The sequence below is a fragment of the Haliaeetus albicilla genome, chromosome 1 (assembly GCF_947461875.1).
Source record: "Haliaeetus albicilla chromosome 1, bHalAlb1.1, whole genome shotgun sequence".
Classification (NCBI taxonomy): domain Eukaryota; kingdom Metazoa; phylum Chordata; class Aves; order Accipitriformes; family Accipitridae; genus Haliaeetus; species Haliaeetus albicilla.
In genome coordinates, this window is record NC_091483.1 from 1,480,471 (window position 1) to 1,504,981 (window position 24,511).

At 40.2% G+C, this 24,511-nt stretch overlaps 1 protein-coding gene across 1 annotated transcript in view; it reads right to left on the reverse strand.

Moving 5' to 3' along the window:
- The window catches only part of FAT4 (FAT atypical cadherin 4), a 149,339-nt gene that overhangs the window by 49,952 nt on the left and 74,876 nt on the right, over positions 1-24,511 (reverse strand). The window contains exons 2-6 of the mRNA XM_069795693.1: positions 21,924-22,055; positions 17,595-17,856; positions 14,689-15,039; positions 9,483-10,405; positions 8,555-8,729 (exon numbers count right to left, since the gene is read on the reverse strand). Of these exons, the coding sequence (XP_069651794.1) occupies positions 8,555-8,729; positions 9,483-10,405; positions 14,689-15,039; positions 17,595-17,856; positions 21,924-22,055 (1,843 nt within the window). The remainder of the gene's footprint in view (positions 1-8,554; positions 8,730-9,482; positions 10,406-14,688; positions 15,040-17,594; positions 17,857-21,923; positions 22,056-24,511) is intronic.

Below are 24,511 nucleotides of genomic sequence, written 5' to 3' on the forward strand. Positions count from 1 at the left end.
GATCTGACAATCATATTTGCATTCACTTGGGTCAATACTGCACAATGTTTTTCTGTACCATGGCAAAATTCAATGAAAACTGAATTGCTCTGGCATATTTCATATGTTCGGTTCTCACTTTTTCATCACTCCTTCTCTGTATGTTCTCAGGAAACTCTTTACAGGTAACAGTGCCTAACTGATGGGCCAATACACATTCAATAAAGCTGGACTTCAGCAGTGGTAGGGCTGAGAGGAGCAGTAGATCTTAAGACCACGCATGTGAGATAAGACTGAGGATCAGGACAATAACTGGCTCATTTAATGAACTTCACACTAATTTGAGCAGGCCCCTAAAGTGACTGCATCCCATTCATATTTGCTACATATTACGGTAAGTGCCCACGAGTCTTTTGTGAACATGGGGGTGACATTCAAGAAATTAACGCAAGATATAATCACACAACTTGAGAAAACAATGGTATTTCAACCAAAGCAAGAAATTACTTTTTCCCAACTATGTGCTGGAAATTTCCATCCCAACGTGGATGGAAATAAAGGAGAAAAAAATATCCTTACCAAGCAGATAAGCTACTTGAAAAAGAGTGGTAAGAACTTCTTTGAACTATGTCTTCCATACAGTACGGTACATAGTACAGTTGATCTCAACTTACCATAGATCAACACTTTTATCATTTATGACTGAGAATATTTAAAATTTTAATCAGATAAATCTGTAATCCTGCACTGAAGGTGGCACTAATTGCTTTTTATTAGATTAACCCTTTAAGAAAGAGCAGAAGTCCACTTTGACTTGGCACATGCACCCCTGGCAAAGCTGGCAGTTGTAGCTCTTTATTTCTATTTTTTTCCTTTGTTATTTTTACACGGTTGTAATAAGAAACTCTGGATGATGAGAAACAACACTGAATTACTGGATATTCCTGTTTACCTCATTAGTGATGAGGTAACCTGATAGAGTAAGAAAGGCCATCACCTACACTCAGTCTTTTTAGGTGGCATAAAATTATGTTCCTTGAAAGAAAGAACAACAATTCGCACCAACATTTATGACTAACCAAAAATTCTTAATAAATAATGATGTTTCTACCAACAGTCTGGATTTCTTTTACTTATGAGGGATGCAAAGAGTCAAAAGATTTAGTTATCTAATAAAATTCAATATTTTCAACTATAATTCCAAGAATGTCTGTAGAGAGATACTTTTGGCTGTGTTACTACATCTTATCTTATGCTTTCCTAGACTCTAGACGAGAAGTACATTATCCTCATTAGGATTCTCTTTGTCTATTTAAAAAAAAAAAACAAAACCAAAACAACAAAACAATTATGGGATTTGCATCCTCCTGAGGTAGAACCTATGGAGTTCTCCTCAACTCCACTTGGACCTGAGTAACATTACTATATTTTTGTGCAGATAGACTGCAGGTTTTTATATTGCAAAGCACAAACATGCACACACTGTGCTTGATGCCCCCTCCCACGTCAGTTCTGCCACAGCTGGCTCTCTTCCAACACCCCGATTTATGAACCTTCTTGCCTTTGTCTCTGTCAATGCAAAATCATAGAATCATAGAATCATTTAGGTTGGAAAAGACCTTCAAGATCATCGAGTCCAACCATTAACCATGCCTACTAAAACGAAGACCTGTTTCTAAGGAATAATACTTATAAAGGCTATAGTTTAGTAATTGGTTGATTTTATATATACATTAATAAGAGCAAATTAGAAAATCTTACACTATTTAGAAAAATTTCCCTTCTTTTTCTTTTGTTGAATGCAGTGAAATGGAGAACAGCTCACCCAACAAAATTCAGCTAGAAGCAGTTTATCCCATCCTAAGTAAGTCTGTCAGTTACTCGCTGGATTCTCCATGATCCCAACAGAGAGCAGAGAAGGAATTACACACGCAAGAAATGTTTGAATGGAGAGGTATGCACCTAAATTGAGGACTTTTAGAAAAGTCCACAAGTACATCTGAACTATAGAGAACAAACATCTTTAACATGGATTTCTAACCCCTTGCCTTGTGCAAATAAAATCCACCATCACCATTGAGCTGCTTTCAAAACTGAAGTTCTGTCCACGATTTTAACCTGAGTGAAAAACGTTCATTTTTTTCCACTGATATTTCAGCTTGCACTGGCCAGCCTGAGCCCTTTGCCAACCTGAATATACGTCTCTCCCGTAACTGCACCCCAGAGAACACAGAGGCTTGGATTTAGCCCAGAGGCTCTCGCTGAACTATTTTGAAAATAGTGATCTAATAATGAAGGTTTAACTCCAAATAGAAGACTAAATCCCTCAAATAGTATTCTGGGGCTGGATTGCGCATCTTGCGGGGCGGTCCTCTGAAGGGATGGGCTAAAGCCCTCATCTCCTTTGGGGCGTAAACGTGTCACATTGTGTAGACATCGATACGCTCTCTTCCTTGACAATTACTCTCTAGGGGACATTGGACTGACTTTGCTGTAAACCTGCTTCCTAAATAGCTTTTTGAGCTTTCGTCTTCTAGGGAAAAATTAAAAAATGCTAACAGTTTCTAGGCTCTGTGAAAGGGTAAGATCCTGCTATTAGCTTCCCACAACTACAAAAAGCCACTCTCAATTCTCTTCTCTCCTGATTTTAGATGACGGTAGGACAAAATGAACACTATGAACTCACTGATGAGTCTGTCGCCATTTCAGTTCTCCCACTGTGTAATTTACAAATTAAAAAATCATGCAAAACTACTGAAATGATAGTTCTAGTACCAGTATTAAAAGAGCAAAGATAATAAAACTAGTAAAATAGTAAACCAGTAAAACTAGACTTAAGGAGACAGCATTGACAAGCGGAAGAGCTTCCATAAGGGCAAGGAAATAAATGGAGCTGGGACAGAAACCAATATTCATTTTGAAACCGCTATGGCATAAAAGAAGACCGTAGAAGAGAGCAATCATTATGTAAACTGCTAAGCACCAAGGTAAGCATACGTCAGCTTCATTTAGCTCACCGAAGCCTGAAGCGATGTGTATATTTAGACATAGCACAGAAAGCATGGAAAACAGGACATTTCTAACTGAAACTTGTGAGTTGCTCATTTGTTTTGACAGCAACAAGATTTAAAATAGCTGAATTTGTTTTAAAAATACAACTCATTCTTTTCAGGCAACATCTTTTCACACTGTAGACTGCCTGTTAAGTAGAAATACAGTGTATGCTAAGAAAACAGAATAGGTATAAATGTCTAAGCCCAGTCAAACAAATCTCACACAGTGTTAACCCTCAAGACTCTTTCTTACCATTACTAGAAAATACAGCCATCATTTACTTGTCGCCGCAAACCGGGAAATATCTTAAAATGTGTTAAAAAACCAATAAAACTACACTGTCAGATTTCATTTGATTTTAGGATTGAAGGGAACCAAAAGCCTGTCTTGAAAGAGAATTCCTGAGGAGGATATAACCTCTCTGCTTGGTTGCCCTCCTGCATTCTTGAAGGAAAGAACGCATAAGTCGGGGGCCAACATCTTCTAAAGAAAAAACATATGGCTGTTTTTCATACAGGCCAGGGATGTATACAAAGAACAGCTAACTAAATATAATAATCAGTCCACTGATTCATTTCTTTCAAAACTATTTATCTAAATCAGTAAATAGATTATTTAAAAAAAAATAATTAAAAAAATCCACACAAACATAGCTTCTAATTAGAAACATCACATTTTGATTTTGGTTTTAGTGTGGCAATACGCCATTCTGACCGACCAAATCAAGAGATGGGGGGTGCAGTTTATTTAAACAGTAGTCCTGGGTAGCTAGCAGGTTTCCAGATGTGCTATTCGACATCCCTGCAACCAATAAATAAAAGGAAGAGGACTGTTGGAATGCTAACATTCGCTCCAGAAAATTGCTCAAAGAGTTAAAGACAGGGATGATAAAAGCGGCTGCACCAGTTCTTGTCACGGTGCCAGAAGTGAATGTTTACCCAACGCTGCGTCCCCACCAGATGAGGTGAAAAAAAAATTTAGAAAGTGTCTTTTCCCAACCATTTTGCCATGAAGAAGGGTATAGTGAAGCAAAACAAATGATTTACGTGGTAGAAATAGACCCGTAAAGTCACATTCAAATAGTTGCACATAGGTTTCTTGGCGTTTATGCTAGCAGACATTTTTGGGGAGCATCTGCAATCTAAACACTATCATGTTATTCCACAGTCCATCATTTTTCCTGTCATTATATTTATAATTCATGCACTCTGTTCTTACAGCTTGCGCTGCAAGAGGGGCTCTAAATTGGGATGGCTGAACTTTGGGGTTGAATTACGTTTTATTTCTCGACCAAAGCCACAGGTGTACAGCCCTGGAAGATGCTGCATGTTCCTCGCGACGGACGCTTTGCGTGTCTTTGTAAATCCCCACCGCCTAGAGCGGCCGTCTAGTATCTGAGACCCAGCAGTAGTTAGAGCAGGGTGGAAGTGCAGAAGCGAGGGAAGAGTGATGATAAAACAAGGTTGTAATCAAGAACCTTTGTGCAGACTGTCTTCTGGAAACTGGGCATGAAGCAGGCTGCATGGCCACAAATCACTGAGCCAAGCGCCAGAAAATGTTTTATCTGTTTTTTCCCTGCCCCAGAGCAGAGGGAAGACTCTCTGCTGACCCAAGATCTACCCTGAGGAGGATTAGCAGGCAAGGCCAAGGAATAGTTGGGCCAGAGCCAGGACGATGCATATATCATGACTGACTTCTCTGGGCCGGAGGGGAGCTTTTGCTTGGGAAAGCATTTTTTCAACAACTGCCCGAATTTCCATCACTGGTGCATGTGGTCCCACCAGCGGTCCCCGTCTGACCTGCCCAGCATGCTTATGAGCAGCTCAACTCTTAATAACTCAACAACTCTTCTCATGTGCCAAGGACTGAAATCTGGGGTCTGGAAGAGCATGCCTGCACGGCGTGACGAAGGACAGAGATTTCTGAGCCAGCATCCCATGCAGCCCTACCAGCTCAAGGCTTCACGTATGCGGGCTGCTGCTTTGCAACATCCTAATCCTTCACCTGCTGCAAACAGACTCCGTGTACGTGCTGCCAATACGTGCTATAAAACCCATAAGGTGCTGAGGATGAAATAACAGCTATCACCAAAGCAGCTGTACCTTCTGAGGCCATGGATTGTTTTCAAGTACATTGGACTGACACCTCTAGATAAAAATAACAAAAAACTAAAAATCCTTCTTCTTCCATCAGCTTCCTCATACACAGGCTAGGGTAACACTGTACAAACCACCGTCACCAGTTGAGGAAGTGATGATAAACATAAGAAAAGTAAGAAATCCTTGATTATGTATAGGGAGACCAGGAAGACAACCAAAACCAAGCTGGGAATCCATCAGTTCTCATGTCTAAAGGTGCTTCTAAGCATGTGTCGTGTCTGCTCCCTTGAAAGAAAGGGAAGAGTTGGCATAGACTTCTATAGGAGCAGGATATCGTCTTTTAATGTTTTAAACCACTCAGTGTAGCCTATAGAAATTGAGATGCAGATCCTAAGAAAAATGGGAAGTGGGTTGGACAGACAGAATTTTGCCCTTGATGTGCTACCCAGACATTTCCAGCATTAACTGCATCTGGATGTCTACCATGATTTTTATCTGTAAAAAACCCCTAAATAGATGCACCATATATAGCAAGACTGTTGCTTGGGCTGCTAAAGACAATCCGAAAGACTGTTTATTGCAGCTAATAAAAGCCAAATTCAAAGTGCAAAGTATAATACCTTCCCCTTGATTTATTTTCAAAGATAATATGGATGTGGATAATTTCAGACAAGTCTGCTTTCTTCAACATTTTGGCAGGCACTGCTTTCCTACAGACAAGCACTACCTGTTTTGCTTGTGTGTTTCTGGTTGAATTGTCTCTATGCGAAATCATTCTTTCTAAGCATTACCAAACAAATACAAAGACACTCTAAAGAAATAGTTACATTAGGCAAAGAGCTTGACATGCCTGTGAGAGTTTCTTTTATAAACATTTAGCAGCTCCTCAAGAACATAATATTTAAAACACTTTTATTACCCATTTCAAGATTGTGTCATTGCCATCTTTCTGCTAGTACAGCCGGAACTACCCCATTTAATGAAGCGGGCACTTACTAGCAAAGGTCAGCGTGTTACCACCTGGATATCCATCACACACCCTTACTGATAGCTTTTGTAACGTTTTGTATATTTTAAAAAATGTTTTATTATTTAAAAATACATTCTTCTTCTGGTAAATTGCTACTCTTTTAGAAAGGCTTGCTCACATATTTTTCTAACTTATCTGCCAAATGTCTACAGAAGTACATGTGCATTCTATGTAAGATAATGTAATTTATAGCAATATAAAATTTGAGATGCAGCTCAACAGAAATGCCAGAGTCCGTAACTTGGTCCATTTGTTCCACATTATTATGACAAACATGGCTTTTTAAGAGGTCTCCAATGAATTATATGCCAGAGTGTTCTTTACCATCTAGACTGCTTGGACTTACTATGACTAATTCAAGCATAACAGGGATCCCCTAGAATTTCTTAAGTATGTAATATATTTAAAGTACTTAAAGTATCAATTATGACTACGGTCCACATCTCGCTTCCATGAAATCAAGGGAAGTTCTGGCATTGACTTCTACTGAAGCTGGATACTTTCCTGTGATGTTTTAGTTTGGATAAATCATGACTAACATAGTTTTAAATGTATTCTTTGACGACATTAATTTAGAGCAAGTCTTCAGTCTAATCAGAAGATGTTATCTAAGATTATTCACCAGGCTGGTTGAAAACTATACCAAATCACACTAACCGTGGATTAGTCAGATTGTAAACTTAAACACAGTAGAACAGTTAAACTTAGCTTAAAGTTACTACTGAACATCTGCTTCTGAACACTTTTGTTAGTACCTTTTAACGCTGATAGAAGGGAATAATAACTTGTGAGTTAGCTTTATAAGAACATAGCAAATTAAAAAACGAAACAGCTTCAAACAGTGTTTAATCAGCATAATACCTACATGTTTATACACAGTAACTAATAAAACATACTGCTGTACTTGTCAGCCACTTACGGCAAAGGCCCCATACACACTTCATGTATTAAAGTCTCCCCTGGATTATCTGAAACTCTAACATCTCCCAACACAAATAAATATTTTCATTTGGTATGGTTGGGTAAATCTCCTGGATTTCATATTTTTTAGGAACCCAAGTCTAGGAGAAGATTGTGCTCTTGTCAGACTTTCGGCTGACACATGGTGTTAGGTGTGGGGTACAGCTGACTTCTTGCTCCTCTCCTTTTTCCAAGAAGGACAATAATTGTTGGCTGTGTGACACCCCTTATCAGTTCAGCCTTTGGGCATTTTGTATGTAGAGCTAGTAAGTTCTGTACAGGCCTAATTGACTCCTGCCAACTTGGACTGGGAGAGTAAACAGACATCAAGGATCTGCTTTCCCTCATATATTCAGCCTCAGCTTCTGAAGGAACATAAGGACGTTCGAGCCCAAGCAAGTTCAACTCACAAGTGAGCGCTTTGCGGCTACAGAGTAACGGAAAGCCAGTGTGAAAAATACGAAGCATACAGTATCTCTAGCCAAAGTATAAGACAAATAATACGTCAAGTCCTAAAATTGTGTTTCTCAGCCTCAGCTGTGCTCAGACTGTGAAATACCTGAGCACTGCTGCAATAGGAAAATATAAGCCATAGATATTGTCACTGACACAAGATACTGAACACAATATGGCAGAAAACGAAATCATACCCACATGTCAACAAGTTGGGTTTGCTTCTATTTTTATTATTAGAAAGTAAGAACAAGTTCTGCAGTAAATTAAATCCATCAGACCGTGGGGGACCGCAGATCAGTCCAGAATATGATGCAGGATGTCTTTGTTACTAATATTCATATCAAAATCTGAAACCATACTTTTGTGCTCAGACACCTCAAGTGTAATTAATCTTCATAACAAGAGTTCATGTCCTGCTTTAAACTGAGGGAACTTGGAATACATTTGGGATTCTGGAGCATACGTATGACTGGATGCTGAGCAAAGCAGAAAATTAAAATGTTGAAATGTAAATTTTCTTTACTTTTCAGGGGTAAGATTTCAGTAGGATTGAGTAGTCCATAGCTGATTTCTGGCCATTGATTTGACCTGGCTGCACATTTCTGATGACAACATTATATTGGGTTTTATTACCATTTATATTGGGTTTTTATTGCCATGCATAAGGCTCTTATGATCCAGGTAGGACCACTTACTACTGCAGGGCAAAAATCAACCTACCTAAATCTGTAGTGAGTCCTACTAATATCAGACAACTAGACATAAAGATAAAAAAAATCCTGACTTCCAGAAACTGAACTCCTTTCGACAACAGGTAAGCCCAGGTCCACGCACAGAGATCTAAACTGAACCTTGGGTACCAATCTCCACCCACTAAAGTTTCAGACCATCATGAAAAAATTTCTTTTCTATCCAGAACGCAATGTTTTCAAGAGACAATGAGATTTCACCAGAAGAGACTGCCCGTTTGCTTTACCTGAATCAGCAGCTGTGATCAGTAGTACGTACTGCTCCTTTGACTCCCGGTCCAGGCTCTGCACCAAGCGCAGCTCTCCACTGGCCGAGAGAGTAAAGGCTCCTTCTTCATTTCCAGCCACCAGCACATAAGTAAGCTTGCTGTTTAGGCCTTGATCATCGTCCCTTGCTACAACCTAAAAAAGCAATGCAAACAAGTGGGAAGATATATCAAGAACTGATGCGTGCAGGGTCTATAAAATTGTATTGGGGTGGAGGAAATATTCTCTATGACAATAACCTAAATTTACAGAATGAATTAATCCAAATGCTTTAAGGACTACTGTAAATTAGCTGTAATTGTAAAAACGACTTAAGACAGTGGTGATGGATTTAAAAGCATAATTTGAAAATATTAAATAGTTGATTACTTATTTTTCTCAAGCATAAATACAGTGAAGACTGTGCTGGGGCTCAGTGAAAACCACAGATGATCTGGTATAGGCCAAGCTCTGTATCAAAGCAGGCAATGCATGTCCTGCTGGCTGAATCCGTTTAGTGCTCTTTCAGTGTTAGGCACAGAGCCTCATCCCATGTAGGCAATGATCAGATTGAGAGATTTGTTGCATGAAAGTTGAGATTGAGATGAGAGATAGAGCAAACTGCTAAAGTCCCAGTGTAGGCAGGAAGATAGGTAGGGAAAACACAGACAAAACTCCAAAGCAGAATATAAACTTTTGGTAAAAAACAAGCAAATAATCCTCCCACCCAAATAAACAAAAAGGAAAACAAGCCAACAACCACTGCACGTTAGATTAAAGCCAAGGGGCAATTTTTCAATTGTCTTGCATCTTTTTAATTTTGGAGGAAAGACACTGTACATTAATACCATATATTGAGGCATGCTAATAATTGTAGGAGATATGTATTTATTTGCTGAATGTACTCACCTGAAGAATAACTTTTGGGAGCGTCTCTAAGTTCTCAGGGACGTTCACAGAGTATGGAGAAAGTTCAAATGTGGGAATATAATCATTGACATCCTTCAGAATAATACTGACAGTTGTAGTATCGGTCCGTGGGCTGCTCCCGCGGTCGGCCGACTGAACAGTCAGTGTATAGGAGGGCTTTTTCTCTCTGTCCAAAGGCTTGGCAACTGTTATCACCCCCGTCACAGAATCGATCCGAAACTCATTATTGGCATCTCCACTCACGATGGCATAGCGCACCTGCCCGTTTGTACCTTCATCTCCATCCGTAGCAAACACCTGGATTAAATCCGTCCCTGTCAAAGTATTTTCCCCCACCTCTACTTTATAAAGCTTTTGGGCAAAAAGCGGGTTATTGTCATTAATGTCCAGGACTATAACCACCACATCAGTAGATGAAGAAAGGGATGGCTGGCCCTTGTCCGTGGCTACTACAGTCAAGGTGTAGTTGGACATGGCTTCTCTGTCGAGCTCCCCCGTGAGCCTCACTTCACCGTCAATAGTGCCAATGCTGAATTTGTTTCCCAGAGGCCGGAGCAGACTGTATTCGATGTAGCTGTTCGGACCACTGTCGGGATCGGTCGCCTGTGCTTTGAACACAATCGTATCTATCGGTGTGTTTTCCGGGACATAGGTCAGCTTCGGGGAGATAAAACTTGGAGGGCTGTCATTCACATCCAGCAGAATAATTGAAACTTGGGCTGTGCTTGTATACCTGGAGGCTGGGAGAGGGGCCATGTCGTGGACTTGCACGACGAGGCTGTAGAAGGATTGGCTTTCCCGGTCCAAAGGCTGCCTGATGCTCAGCACCCCGCTGTTGTCGATGCCAAACTGTCCCGCGCTGTCCCCGGATGCGATGCTGAAGGAGAGCTGCGAGTTGGAGCCTGGTGGGGTGGGGAGAAGAAAGGTAGAGAATGTGACTTCATCCCACTGACCTAGATATAAATGTTTCTGGCCTCATTTCCTATGGAAATGAGGACTGTATGATCATGCTGCCTGTTTACCCTCCTCATCACCATTTTTGAATCCATCAGCTAATTTCAGCCAAGTTTCACAGTGGAACAGAAGCCTTTGAAATAATTATTTTCTGACAAGAGTTGAAGAGAGAGAGGGAAGGATGTTAATTGGAGCAGCCGCAGAGGGAACGGCTGGCAGAGCTCATCTCTGCATTTCATTCAGCAGGAGCTGCACAGCGGCAACATGGGTAATTTTTCCCCATCTACAATGGTTAGGGATAAAGGTTTCGAAGGCTTTTCCTTCAGAAACCAAGACTCAATAGTTCTGCTGCTCACTGAACAGCTGTTTCCCTCCATTCTCCCCAGTTCAACTAAGCAACATTATTACTAATGTAATTATTTGATTAATCCTTCCACCCAATTAAAAAAAAGCCACAACCAGAAACTCCCAAGCCTAGCTGGAGCAAGCCAAGAGTGAATACTGGGGAGAGGTATGCTTCCCATATACGGCATTGTATTCCAAAATATCAGATGAACAGCCGTCATCTTATGATCGAAACATAACTAGCAATTATGGTCAAGGGAGAGGTTTATAATTCTGGTAAGGGAAATGCATTCTGAATCTTGACAAGGCTGTGAAATGACCTTAAATATGCCATACAGGAAACAAATTTATGTTACTGCTTCAACTCTAGAGTTCACTCTAAACAACTAATTTTTGAGGACACCTAATTGAAACGAATCTTCTCTCATCTCTCTCTCTCTCTCTCTCTCACTCCTACTTTAATTAATTTCAAAAATCCTCTTTTCTTGTTTTGGGTCATAAAGACTGTGATTTAGGATTAGTAGATTAAGAGACCTTTTGCTACTAATTTACCCCTCAAACTTGCTTTTTCATGCAAAGAAACCAAGGTGTCTGCTTAAGTAGCTAATTACTTCACTGTGCGTTTTGTCATTTTTACTCAGAAGCTCTTTTCCCTCTCACTGAATTGCTTTGATAATAAAATTATTCCTGCATTAGATTTATTAATCTCTGCTGTTGATTACACTCAGACTTGGCAACTCTAGTCTTACTTGTCTTTCCCCCAGTGGCTACTCTAATTGGCATCTTTCCCTCTCTCCTCTTCTCTTGTAGGAACTGAATTATAAAATAAATGGAATCAAACATGAAAGACAAAATATTTTAATACAGTTAAAGAAATTAATACATTTATATGCCAGGTATTAGTGTTTCTACATTACTTTGATCACAGTGAAGCACTGTGAAAGTTTAATGCTAGTCTGTTTTTTGTTCAGTTGTATTTTCAAATGACTAATTATACGGATGAAAGTCTTCTGATTTCAGTAAAGTACTTTCTGGCAATTCAAGATTTTTGCCAATTGACTTTGGAGATGGGTAGGAATTAGATCTTACAGAAGAAAATTACTTTAAAAATATTCTTTTTTTCCCCCAGTGTTTTATCTGGTGGTGTTTGTTCCTGTAAAATTTACTGCTTATTCTTCTTTATCTCACCTCCATGTACCTTTTCATTCCTTGTCCTGTATTCTCATAGGTTTCAATGCTGCTAATAGATTAAAGTGTGAAGCAGAAGGAGAGTTGCCTAAATACCAGTGGAGCCAGGACTGCCACTTAATGAGCTATTCCTTTTTAAACACAGCATGCCAGGCTGGCGTTGTGCGCCTCATCCATCCCCTCTCCCCAGGTTTGGAGCTGGACTTTTAGAGAGAATGTAGGGGCATCCTCTTTGCTGAGCTTTGGGTTTATTTAATCTGAGGGTTAATCTGATAAAACTCTGAGTGAGAGCTCAGACATGGAGCCACCAATTTCAGGATGATGCTCTTTTAAGGGTCTTGTTTCTATTTTTATTTATTTACTAATGAGGCAAAAAAAAAATCTCCTACTCCCCTCCCCCCATTCTGTAAATACCTGCAGGGTCTAACTGGGAAATGCCACTGGTTTTTGCCTGGAGGAATATCTTGCTATACTTTTTAACAAATAGACAAGTGTGTGCTTTGCCTTGAGATTTTTCCTGTTAATTTGATGTGGAAAAAATTAAAATCTGAATCTCAGAATGAATGTGTTTAAGGAAACTGAGTTCTTTATTGCTTTAACTAAGAGCAGTAGCTGATATTTACTATGCATCTGTATAAGAAACTGTCCAAGCTGAGATAAACAGCTACTGTTTCCCAAGGAGTGTGTCGAACAAGAAAATGAAAATGGGAGCAGTTTCACTATCACCACGGTTTTGTCTTTTATCAGTGTTTATCCTAAAACAACAGGCATACCTCATTATAAAACAATGTCTTTTTGGAGCTCCTTCAAATTATGGGATCATATAACATGCATAATCAATGAAATTACATTTGTGTGCATTGAGTGCGTTATCTATGAGACACATGCAGGGAAGTATAGTACTAGCTATTTCTGTACTCTAGATAAATATAAGATGACACAGGATAACAAGTTTGGGCTTGAAACAGAAACACCAATATATCATAACATTTGCTGAAGTTACAGTCCTATGGGGGAACTCAACCTGGCATGCTCTTGGAATGAAATTTCTGCCCTATTAATTTTAAATCCAGCCTGTTAGAAAAGTAAGTGTGCCAGAAAATATAAAAGGCAAGATATCTGACTTCTTATTGCATTGCTCCTCAAATACTCAGTTGCTTCCTTGATAATTGAGTGCATGATGAATGTAAAATGATACATCAGTGCTATGACATACTTCATGTCCACTGCGTGCAGATGGAAATTAACGTATGAGGTGTGAGAGAAAAGGAAAACAGACCCATAATGGTTAAGTGAAATTAACTTCCAAAAAGATTTGAAACCAAGCATTGTACTCCTAACAGGAAAATAAGAGGAGATAGATTAGACAGAAACCCATTTATCTACAGGTCTGAGGGAATAACCCCTTCCCTGGATATGCATGATGCAAGCACAAGTTCATCCTCCAACTTATGGTTAGTTTACATAAAATAAAAGCTTTAACAAGAGCGGTGAAAGAGATATTCATGCAAGAATAGCCAATATCATCAAGTTATAATTTCTGACTTGTTGGCTTATCTTATGGAATCTCTTCTCGCTCACTTTCTCAGTTTGATCTCAAAACCAGTTGCACAATTTGTACCATGGAAAGTTCTATCCATCAACACAAAATTTATGTTCCCACAAAAATGTTTGAGTTCAACAGCTCAGCATTTCCTGAGGAAAAACTGTTTTACTGAATAATCTTCATCAGCTCAGTCATTTTACATGCATAAACTGGGATTCCTCGAAGCATGTAGGTGCTTTGCGCTTGAAGCACACATTTCAGCGTAAGACATTTCTACAGGCTTTCCTGAGCCAGTGCCAAGTTGAGAGGAGACAAGGTTGCTTAACATGTCACAAAAATAACCTTCACCTGTAAAGTCACTATGAGTGTTATGAATCATTTTGTATCAAGTCACACTGACAAATGTCTGTGGACACTTAAGAAAATACAGTATGCTATGCAATGATTTTTATGTATTTTATGGCCATATTCTACAATTATTCTTGCTTGGACATAAACTGTATGGCAAAATGGTTAAGCAAGCTATAAAGATTGCATCTTTTACACTCCAGTACATTAACACCTTCTAGATGCCATAAATAAACCCAAGATTAAAGCTTATTTTAATGAGAAATTTTCCCATGATCTCTTTTAATCAGTTTTTTAACCTCCACTATCATACCCTATAGATCACAATTCTCTTCAGGATCCACTTAGAAGTTACAGTACATTTGATTGCAGATGATGTCTCATATTGCCAGAACCTTATTTAGAATACATTATAAACTTTAAAAAAAACAATCTGAAAGAACGCTTAGGTCTAATTTAAATGTGCAACCTAAGCACCAGGGGAGAAATCATAGTGTTCAACTGCTGTAACGTGCTCTAGGTAAAATATAGCTCTGCAACTCGTTTCTGCAACAGCAGTTAAAAGCAGTATTTGACTGTATTTTTAAATTATCACAAATAAAAATAAGGAAGAAACCACCCATTTAAACCTACTGTGAAATATGTGAAAAATAACTTCTATTTAAACAGCATGCAGTGTATTTAAGCATATGATGGCATCCTAGGGATAGCCCTAATTTGCCCTTTCTGCTACGTCTTCTAATATGTTGCTAAGGCGAAATACGTACTTATTGTCAGAGGTACAGAATAGGAGGGAATGCCTACCATCATCTGCATCAGTGACGCTGAAGTTGAGAATAGCGGATCCTGGAGACAGGTTCTCCATCAAAGACGTGCTGTATGAGGTCATGCTGAACACTGGCGGGTTATCGTTGATGTCCAATATATTGAAGTACACTCTGATGGTGGTAAATTGGCCTCCCCCATCTTCCGCGCGGACGGTAAGAATGTAATACTGCTGTGCTTCGTAGTCCAGCGCGCGCGTCAGGTTGAAGACTCCCGTAACGGGGTTCAGGAAGAAGATACCCTCTTCATCATCTTCACTTACGGTGTATGTGATTTCCCCGTTGATACCGGAGTCATCGTCAGTGGCTAGAATGGCTGCCACTAAGGAACCTGCACAGCATGACAGGACAGCAAAATCAGTCACTTGCAAAAGGCAGCTCACTGGTGTGCTCAGAGCCAGCTCATCATCAAGCAGCCCTGTAGAATAAGAGGTACCCTCCGGTAGAAATTCAAGCCTCAATATTATATGACTAACTACTAGGAAAGGTTCTTCAAAGCTAAAAGGAACAATATTCAGTATGTTTATTTTAAAGGGCTACTAAAAAACCCCAAGAAATGGCCAGGAATATTTGGTTTTATCTTTAAACGGGAACATGTCCAGATTAGATACCAACTGGGGCAAAAATACCTTTTCTCCTGCTAGGTATTTTCTTTCTATGACTCAAAGGACCCTCTCCTCCCCACAGACAAGTACGAGTTCTGCAACCTTCTAGATATTTCTTTCTAAATGCCAAAACTGAAATGTCAGTACATACCAAATATCCCAGCTCTACTTTTTGAAAAAGTGCCTTCGCAGGGTAACTGCGGTTAGAAAACTAGAAACCTTATAGGGGTCCGCTCTTCACTGTTTTCTGAAATTCAACTCCTTGTGAATTTGTGCCATTGTTTTCATTTCTGCATAGCTGTGTTCGCACGACTGACCTATCTTACTAAAGTTTGGAAATTAAGTGTCACTTTTTAGTATTTCGAACACTAATTGTAATTAAGATCAGCTCATTTCCAAGAAAATAAATCACCTAATTTCTTTTCCACAGAGCCAGATGAATTCCATGCGTTGCAGCACAGTTAACTATTTTCAAGCAATGTGACAATGAAAATCAGAATGAAGAATAGGAAGCTACAACTTCCCTTAATCCATCTGAATATGCTGTTATCATTTACATCCATTTGATTACCTCACACTTTAACATTTCTGATGGCGCGTTAATTGGTGAAGAGGGCTGTCCCGAAGCTGGAGGGGATTATCAGCCCTCCGGCAAGTTTGCAGCACAGGAGGCTCAGGGAAGCTCAGCAGAGAGCCTTGCTGAGGCCCAGGGAAGGTACAATTCCCTGTCTCAGCTGCCAGACTGCAAGGGGAATGGGGATTACTCTCTGGGATAGAAAGCAGAGCCCCGAAGGGGAAACCTTGCAGTGCTTCACCTCTGGATGAGCCTGCCAGCTGCTCCGGGACTGCTGGAGAGCAGAATAGGAGAAGCTGCAGCATTTCAAGTACAAAATCAGCCTGTTTCTTCCTTTGGCATCCATCACTGCTGAGCTGGGTATAGGGCACAAATGGACACCCCATCAATGACTGAAGAGAGAAGCCTCATCTCAACATGGAGGGAATTACGCTCCCTATTTCCAGGGTTGTTCCTGCTAAAACAGACCGAGCCTCAGGACGCTGAGTGACAAGAGAGAAGAGCATAGCTGGGGATTGGCAACCAAACCGCCCTATGCTACATAGATGCCCCAGTTACTTCCAGATCAGATTCCTGAGGCACAGCCGATTGCACTATAATCCTTTAATGCAAAACACCACTGAATTTTGGGATTCTGACTGTGGGATAGAGTGCAAAAGTTGGAGGCATGGGGGTAATCTTGGTTGTCCCAACCTGAGCCTCCCATGCTTATAAGTCAAAGCCCTAATAAAAGCTTGAAAGCTATCCCCATGTCATTTGCGTCTCTTTTGTTTATTCATGTTTTAGAACAAGCTTCTTAGATGCTTAAGTTACTAATACTGGCAGATACTGCTTTTATACTAGCAGTCTGTATAAAATACTGGAAACTTTTTATTCCAAGTAATATTCATTTCTCATCTGGAGACATATAATATAGCACAGTTTTTGAAAACTTTTTTTTGGTCTAAATATTTTCTAGCTTATGACCTAACTTTTAAACATCAAAACACTCTTGCATATGAAACAAGCTTTAAAAGAAGAAAACAACAACTTTAGAGGTTGGTGACCATATTTAGGAACAAGAATTAACTATCTAAAGGTTAGATTTTCTACAAAAACCTTGTCAAAAGCAGAAGTCAAAGACAAGATCAAGGAAATATGATGTTAGGGTTAGTAACTGAGCGCACGCAGGGAATATTATTAAGGAATTGGTGTATTACTGGCTGCTCAATGGTCACCCATTTTGTGATCCTATACTTGATGAATTAAGTACTGTAAGTCACATTCACTGAAGATGGCTCACTAAATCAATACTAGCATCACCATTACATCTTCATGATAGGTTATACTGTTTGTATCCTGTAAGTTGTTCCTCCTCCTACTCTTTTGTTTGCTGTTTTTTAAGTAGTCGCACTCAGAGGCTTCCATTGGGATACAGGCATAATTCCTATTCTGCATCTAGGATTTATCTGAGTGGCAACCATTTCTCTATTTCCCATTGAAAAGAAATTTGACCTCGCTAGTGATACAGGTTTCCTAGCAAGCAGACTTTCAGTATGATGTGATTCCCTCCATTTCTCCACCCCATCCGATAGATGCCTTCAGCATCTTCTGTCTCCTGGCCAAGTCAGACAGGTCTGCTATTAACCCCCCCCCACCCCGCTTCAAGTCCCTGTGGATTGACAAAAAGAAAAATATCAGTCAATTTTAGGGCCATTTCCTATTTACCTGGAGTGGCATCTTCCGGGACGTCGAAGGAATACACTGGCTTGGAGAATTTGGGGATATGGTCATTAACATCGCTAACCGTGATGTTTATTCTCATGTCTGAGGACTGCAGGCCGTCATCAGCACGAACCAGCAAGGAGTACTTGGAGCGGCGCTCCCGGTCCAGGCGCTTGGTGGCTATCAGGTCTCCTGACTCGGGGTCAATGTGGAAGCTATCATCTGCACCGCTGATAATAGTGTATGTGACGAGGGCATTGGCTCCCTAAGTAAAAACAGAAGTGGTCAAATCAAGTTATTTGCCAGGAAAACCACATCATAATTTTCAGTAAGACAAGAATTGTTCCAGTAACTGCACTTGGCGAATATTTTTCAGACCAGTTTCCTTTAATAAACAGCCTTCCTGCCCAGTCCCTGCTTCAGTCCCCCAGTAAAGATGCATACGCACACAGTTTTTATTTATGAGTCGTGAAATGACGAGATTACCCAGATACTTTTTGCTCCGCTGTTCGTAAAAGGATTGCATCCATTCAATACCATAAAGCTCTGATACCGGTTTTAATTTCAAGCCAGCATCACTGAGCAGTGTTAACATCTTCCCTCTTAACAGGGATCAGTGTTTATTCTTCTCATTTTATGTTCAAAGGTTAAATTAAATCCCTCCAGTGGGATCAGCTCTGCCTTTCTCGCTCTCTGGAGGTGGGATGGAGGGAGGAGGAGAGGGAGGGATGCAAAGAGGGATGACCAGGGGCAGCCACGCGGCTGCTCCACCAGCCAGCAGGCAAGAGCTGCAGCTCCCAGTCAGGGTAAACTCAAGGGAGTTGTGCTTGCCCCTCAAAGGCCAGTTTCAACATGGAAATACATTTACCCCTGTAAATAAACAGCCCTGAAGTGACAAATCATGTGTCGTTAAAATCACAGTTCTGATCTCTTGGGTTGTGCTGGAAATCAAATGCATTTGCTTTTGGGTCAAACAAAGTAACTCATTTGTCCTTGGAAAAAAATTATTCATATGGACTTTAAGCATTTTGGTTAAAAGGAAAATTAAGGAAAAGTAATGTTACATAGAAAAAAATTATTGCTTTTTTTTTTTTTTCTTCCCCTTATAGGTTGAAATTAAAACTTAGGAAAAAAAAATGGAAACTTCCATTCACAAGATATTGACACAGTGCATTTTGCCTCAGCCCTGCCCTGTCACAAACACTAAGAAAAGTCACTTGCATCCCATCTGTATCATTGATTATTAACAAGAAAATTGATCCGCCTTATAGGTCCTAGCTCTGAGGAGTACTGAGGTTTCCTAGAAAAAGGGATACTACCTGAGCTCTTTTTTCATCCACCTCCTGGGGATGGGTTGTGCATTGTGATGCTGCAGCCAGAGGACGGTCCAGGGGATATAAGCGGCTGGCTAGAGTGCTCAGCACCACCTTGGGTGACATTTTCCCCAAAAGCCAGTACTCAGCTCTAAATTTTGCTTCTTAGCAGACTGACATTTGTCTTTACGGGAAAACAGAAAGAGATCTAAGATCCTGCGGTCACGTCCTTCTTTTTCCAAGACAGGTTTAAGGGCACTGAAGGTTTGGTAACCTCCAGCATCAGATACATGTACCTATACCCCCCGTGCTGACTATGCCTGGCAATGCGTTTTGCCGGGCGAGCAGATATTTACCATGCCCTCCCCTGGTGCCACGCCAGAGCTTAGTTTTCACAGCTGAAACCTGCCACTGGCACGCGACTGGCACTTCTGTGGTGAACAACAGATCAAAGAGATCAGGGAGAAAGAAATTCTACAGCTGTTTCAAACACTCTTGCCTAAAAAAGCAAATTAACAGAAATAAACATCCACTCGTATTTGTGAAATGAGAGGCAAGCGTTTGTTACCTGACCTTACGAGTGCCTCATGCCAAACTTTTTCTCTGGGGTGTTGTTTCAAAGAGTCAGACTGAGCTAACTGATAAAATGAAATTTAGAAAGAAAACAAGATTTTACATGTGCCCAGCCCTGAAGAGCTGCATGCAGTGCTTCAGTGTACATAGCATCTGTGTGCTCAGGTGTACCTGGGGAACGTCACATGCCTTCCTCCAATTGTGCGGCTTAGCAAAAACATCTGATGAGAGTTTACAATTTCAGAGGTGACCACATTCTTCTGTGCTTGTTTGACTAGCCAGCCTCCTCCTAACCGAGCACAGCTAAAACTGCAGCTATGTGTGATACTGATTTAATCAAACTTTATGTGACTTAGGTGAGAAGGAAACCAAAATACAGGTATGTAAAACCTCTTAAAAACCTCTACAGAAATTTCCCATTGACAACTGAATTTAAAAAGTTGCCAAGTGCTAGAAGCTGTTGTAAATGTCAAAGCCTTTTGCACCACTTAGCACCTAGAGGATGTCTTCACATCTCCTCTCAGATCTCTACAATGTCCTCATTATAACAGACAAGGGTTTGAAATTTGCTGTCTTCCTACTACCATTTTAAAATATTTCTAAGAGGCGTTCTCATACACCACTTAGCTATGAGTTTTAAGGGTTCTGTCCCTTACCCTTTTGAAGCTAAAACTTTGATTCTGAAAGCATCTGTGCAGGCAGCAAAGGCAGCATGCCATTTTACTGAGCTGCCTATATGGGTTGCATGTGCAAAGAAAGAAGCCAGAAAAGTGTAGTGTTGCAGGAATATTATATAAAAAACAAGGAGCATTCGCTGCGCCCTCAACTTCAAAGCGGGGGGGGGAGGGGGCGGGAAGAAGGTAAGTATCTCGACCTGAAACTGCACATTGCTAAAAAAACCTTGGACTCTTTGTAAAGGGTTTGAGTTACAAATGTTCTGGTAGGGAAACTGAAAACATCCCCTTTTATAAAAAGATTGACTGATTTCTGTCTAAGGTAACAAATCAATTCCCACTGGATGGAGTGCTTCAGAATGGATAACATATTAGGTGTAGTTTAGGAATGGTCAAAAAGAGGCTGGAGCACAATATATCTTAGATACCTGTTTGCCATATCACAGCAGAGAGTGTTAGTTCAATATTTACTTCTTCCTAATCTGAAGAAAACAGCTGGAATTTTTATTACAGATATGCACCTTTCCAAAATCCTATTTTTTGTCTGTATGTCAGGCTGCTACCAGAAAATAAAAGGAAGAACAAAACTTCAAAATCACATTCGTACCATTCCTGGGGGTGTTCCAGTCGTTCCCTCCGCAGTAGTAAGATTAAGTACATCAATTAACAATCACAGGATGACTAACCAAGCCAACACAAAAAAGGCCAGAAATAAAATTCTCTTGAGGAGGTTGAGTTACCTTATTATTTGAATGCAAGAATTGCTCATTGCTGTCAAGTGTAACCCTATATTTTAATGACAACACAAACTTCTTTGCACGCTCATATTGACTTTTTAGGCCTTTCCCCAGTGGAAAGAATCAGTTCAGGTGAATGAAACAATATGGTTAACATTCTCATAACTTACTTCCAAAAGAGATGAATACGTCAAATTATATGTGGATATAGTTGCCTGACACATACAATAAGACTGCAATACCCCTCACTAAGCCGACTTGCCAACTGCTTAACATCAGTTGCTCAAAGGCTTTTGCTAGTTTCTTAACAGCTCCCTAGCTGCAGTGTCCTCACAGTAATGAATCTAAGTGGGCAAAACCATTTTGCAAACAGGTTCACATACAGAGCACATATTTTAGCATTATTTTTTTTCCCCTCTTTTTGGTGAAATAAAACCATCTTTCGGAAAGGGTAATACTGATATTAAGTAGCTCTAGTCAAAGGGCAAGCATGCATTATCAAAAGTTTTCCTGTTCTCCAAGGCTTGTCTCACATTAATTTTACTGCACACCTTGAAATTGGGCTCAACTACAACATCTCTGCTTCAAAGTTAGTTTAAATCTCAAGCTGTGGTCTTAAACTGAATGTCAACAAATCTTTATCACAAGCTGGGCAGTCCAGCACCTTCGCCATGTCATCAGGTATGGTGTATGATAAGACTGATAATAACAAGACCATCTAAAACCAAAATGTGGGGTTATTATTTTGCCATTAGTGGAACCGCTCATTAAAAGATGTCAGGAAAACATTAACTCATTATATACAATCCAGTGAGCAGCCTTCAAGTAATAGAGTATTTGTCTCACTTGGTCATATGTTTGCCTCTTTGTGACTCCATGATACTGAACACAGTTTTGTGAATGGGCCAAACGCAGTTTAAAGCATGACCGTGACGACTCCCAAGGCCAAGCTCTTATGAAGGGAACAGATAAAAACACGTATTTCCAGAACAGCATTTTTAGTACAGATATTCAAATACGAAACCATGCTCCTACCTCATCAGCATCCATGGCTGTCAGCTGCAATATTTTCGATCCATCTCCTATATTCTCTTCTACGGTCAGATCAAGCATATCTGTGGGGAATACTGGTGGGTTGTCATTGATATCCTGAAGTGTTATTTCCACCTGTAAAAAGCAGCAATAAGAAAAAGTTGTGTGAGCACTGTGAGTTAGACGCTGATTGGACCTGAATGTTACAAATCACATAATTTTGAGAGAAATCAGGTAAATTGTTCTTAATCACATGAATTAGAACATTCCCAAAACACACCAACAGCAGGAAAAGCCCCTCCGGATATTAAAATTCCACATTGTTATAAAATACTCATAGGAAAGCCTCTAACATAAATAAAGTTAATTTGACTTGTTGATAGCAGCTGATTTTAAATGGTCCTAGCCCAGTTTATATTGGAAAAGATCCACTGATAGACTGTCACTGTAATCCTCAAAGTCGGCCCCTGGAGGATAGCTGCCAAGTCCTGGGGCAGGAGATCATTCAACCATTAAATGCTGCCTGACATAAAGATGAGGTGGTGTAAAATTCTCTCTGAAATGTTTATATATTGGCAACTCTCCGTTCTGAGGGAGGAAGAAACATCCTTGCACTTTATATTTAAAAAAAAAAAAATATCTGTTTTTCTCTCTCTCAAAGCTCTCCTCTAATTGCAAACATAAATGTTACTTTAGAAGCACCCACTAGCATCTACTCTCCTTGCCTATGCACACCTAAACAAATGTTCTTTTCACATGCGGTATTTGTATGCTCTTCCAAGTAGTAATGATAGTTCCTGAAAGGTTGTTGTGTGTTCTTTATTCCTAGTTTTTCATAAGCAAGATTGCTGCCCTGCTGATGTTAATTCAAAAAGCTGCAGAGCTCCGTTTTCCCTTGTTGCCGGGTACGGCATGTAATATTCCAAAAAAGAAAGAAAGAAAGAGAAAACACAGCTGTTTTACATTTATAATGGAAAAGAAGGCTTGTTTTGAACCTAAAATATTAACGGCCACCAAACTCTGAAGACTCACTAACGAGAAAACTGAGTAGCTGAACGAAGTCTGTCTTTATTGCTCAAGAAATAGAGAAAGGTAGATAGGGTTGTTGCACAGGAAGGGAGGCAAAGGTATGGATGACTTAAGGAAGATACCTAGACTGACAGACAAAATATTATTTATACCTGCCATGCCACTATCCACAAGGGATCTCCCCGCACTTAGCTGAAAATACATGGGTTAGGCTCCTCTGGATATAACCAACGCAGACATTTCTAGTGATCTCAAGTCTATGATTTCTACTATTTCTAGTCACCTGCCATAATATTTTCTTTTTTTATTCTCTTTTCATAAAGACCACCAATTGCCAAGCCATTCTGCCTTGATCACCAGGACGATCCCAAAGCTAAGCACTTCCCCGAGCTCGCAGTGGCTGTACCCTAGGGTCATCGGTCCTCTGTGGGCTTCCTGAGACCACATCCTGAAGGATGCTCCATCTTTCTGTCCTCCCAAAGGCAACTGTTTCAGAAAACCTAACATTTCCACCAGTGCTAGACTTCGTGATGGAACAGATTTGGTGTGTTGTGCTACTGTCCTTCATCAAAGACCCTGAAAATATAAATTGCTGTAGACACGTAAATAGTCTGAGAGTATATTTGATCCTAACACACCATCTCTTCTGCTGCAGAGGACGTTTCTAATGCAGAGAAGGCTGCAAGGAGCTCAGCTGCTTCTCTGATAAGCATTTTTCCTCCAACAGGATTTCTTCAGAGGGCGGAGAGATCTAGACCATTGTGAGCATTATGGCTGCATTGGTCTCTGGTCATTATATATGCCATACAGGGAGAGCCCTTCCACCTGGGGATCTAAGCCATCCTCACTCACCTCAAGTAAGTCAGCTTTTTTCTTTTAACTTTTTTTTTTTCCAGTTTGTGTTTGGTATTTATGCCCACAGTCGCTTACTGTTACTGTCAGCCTGCCAGAACTTTTCCACAGCATCAGAGAGAACTGAAGTGTCTTTAAAACCAGGAAATATTACATTAATATTATAGATATATGTGCTGAAAGTGCAGACAAAACACTGGTCCTATAGGCCCTGCATGGTCTTTTAGAGAAGGCCATTATTTATTTATACCATATTTAATTCCTTTGACCATTCACAAATGGTACATAAAACACTTCATGGCCTGAGACAGATTAAACCAGGAGGTTTTATCATCAAATTTAAATCCCTGACAACAGAAGCACAAGAAGCACTGACCAGAGCATCACAAGCAATGATTCGACAACTAACCAACCAGACACAAACTTTCAGAGAATAAAACAGCCCATGTTGGTTTTCAGGGTGACTGCTGCATGTGGACGACAATTGATCACAGAAATGGGAGAGATGCAGCAGAAATGACAGACAAAGGATTTTGCCAGCTATCCCTGCCAAGCAGGTCCAGCCTCCTGAACCAGCACAGCAAACTTACGCTTTTCTGCTCAAAGTATAGCATTTCCCCAGATATGGTTTCAAGGTAAAGCAGCTGCACAGATCTGCAATTTATTTATTCATATCATATATGTCACGCACAGCTAATGTTTCACCTGCA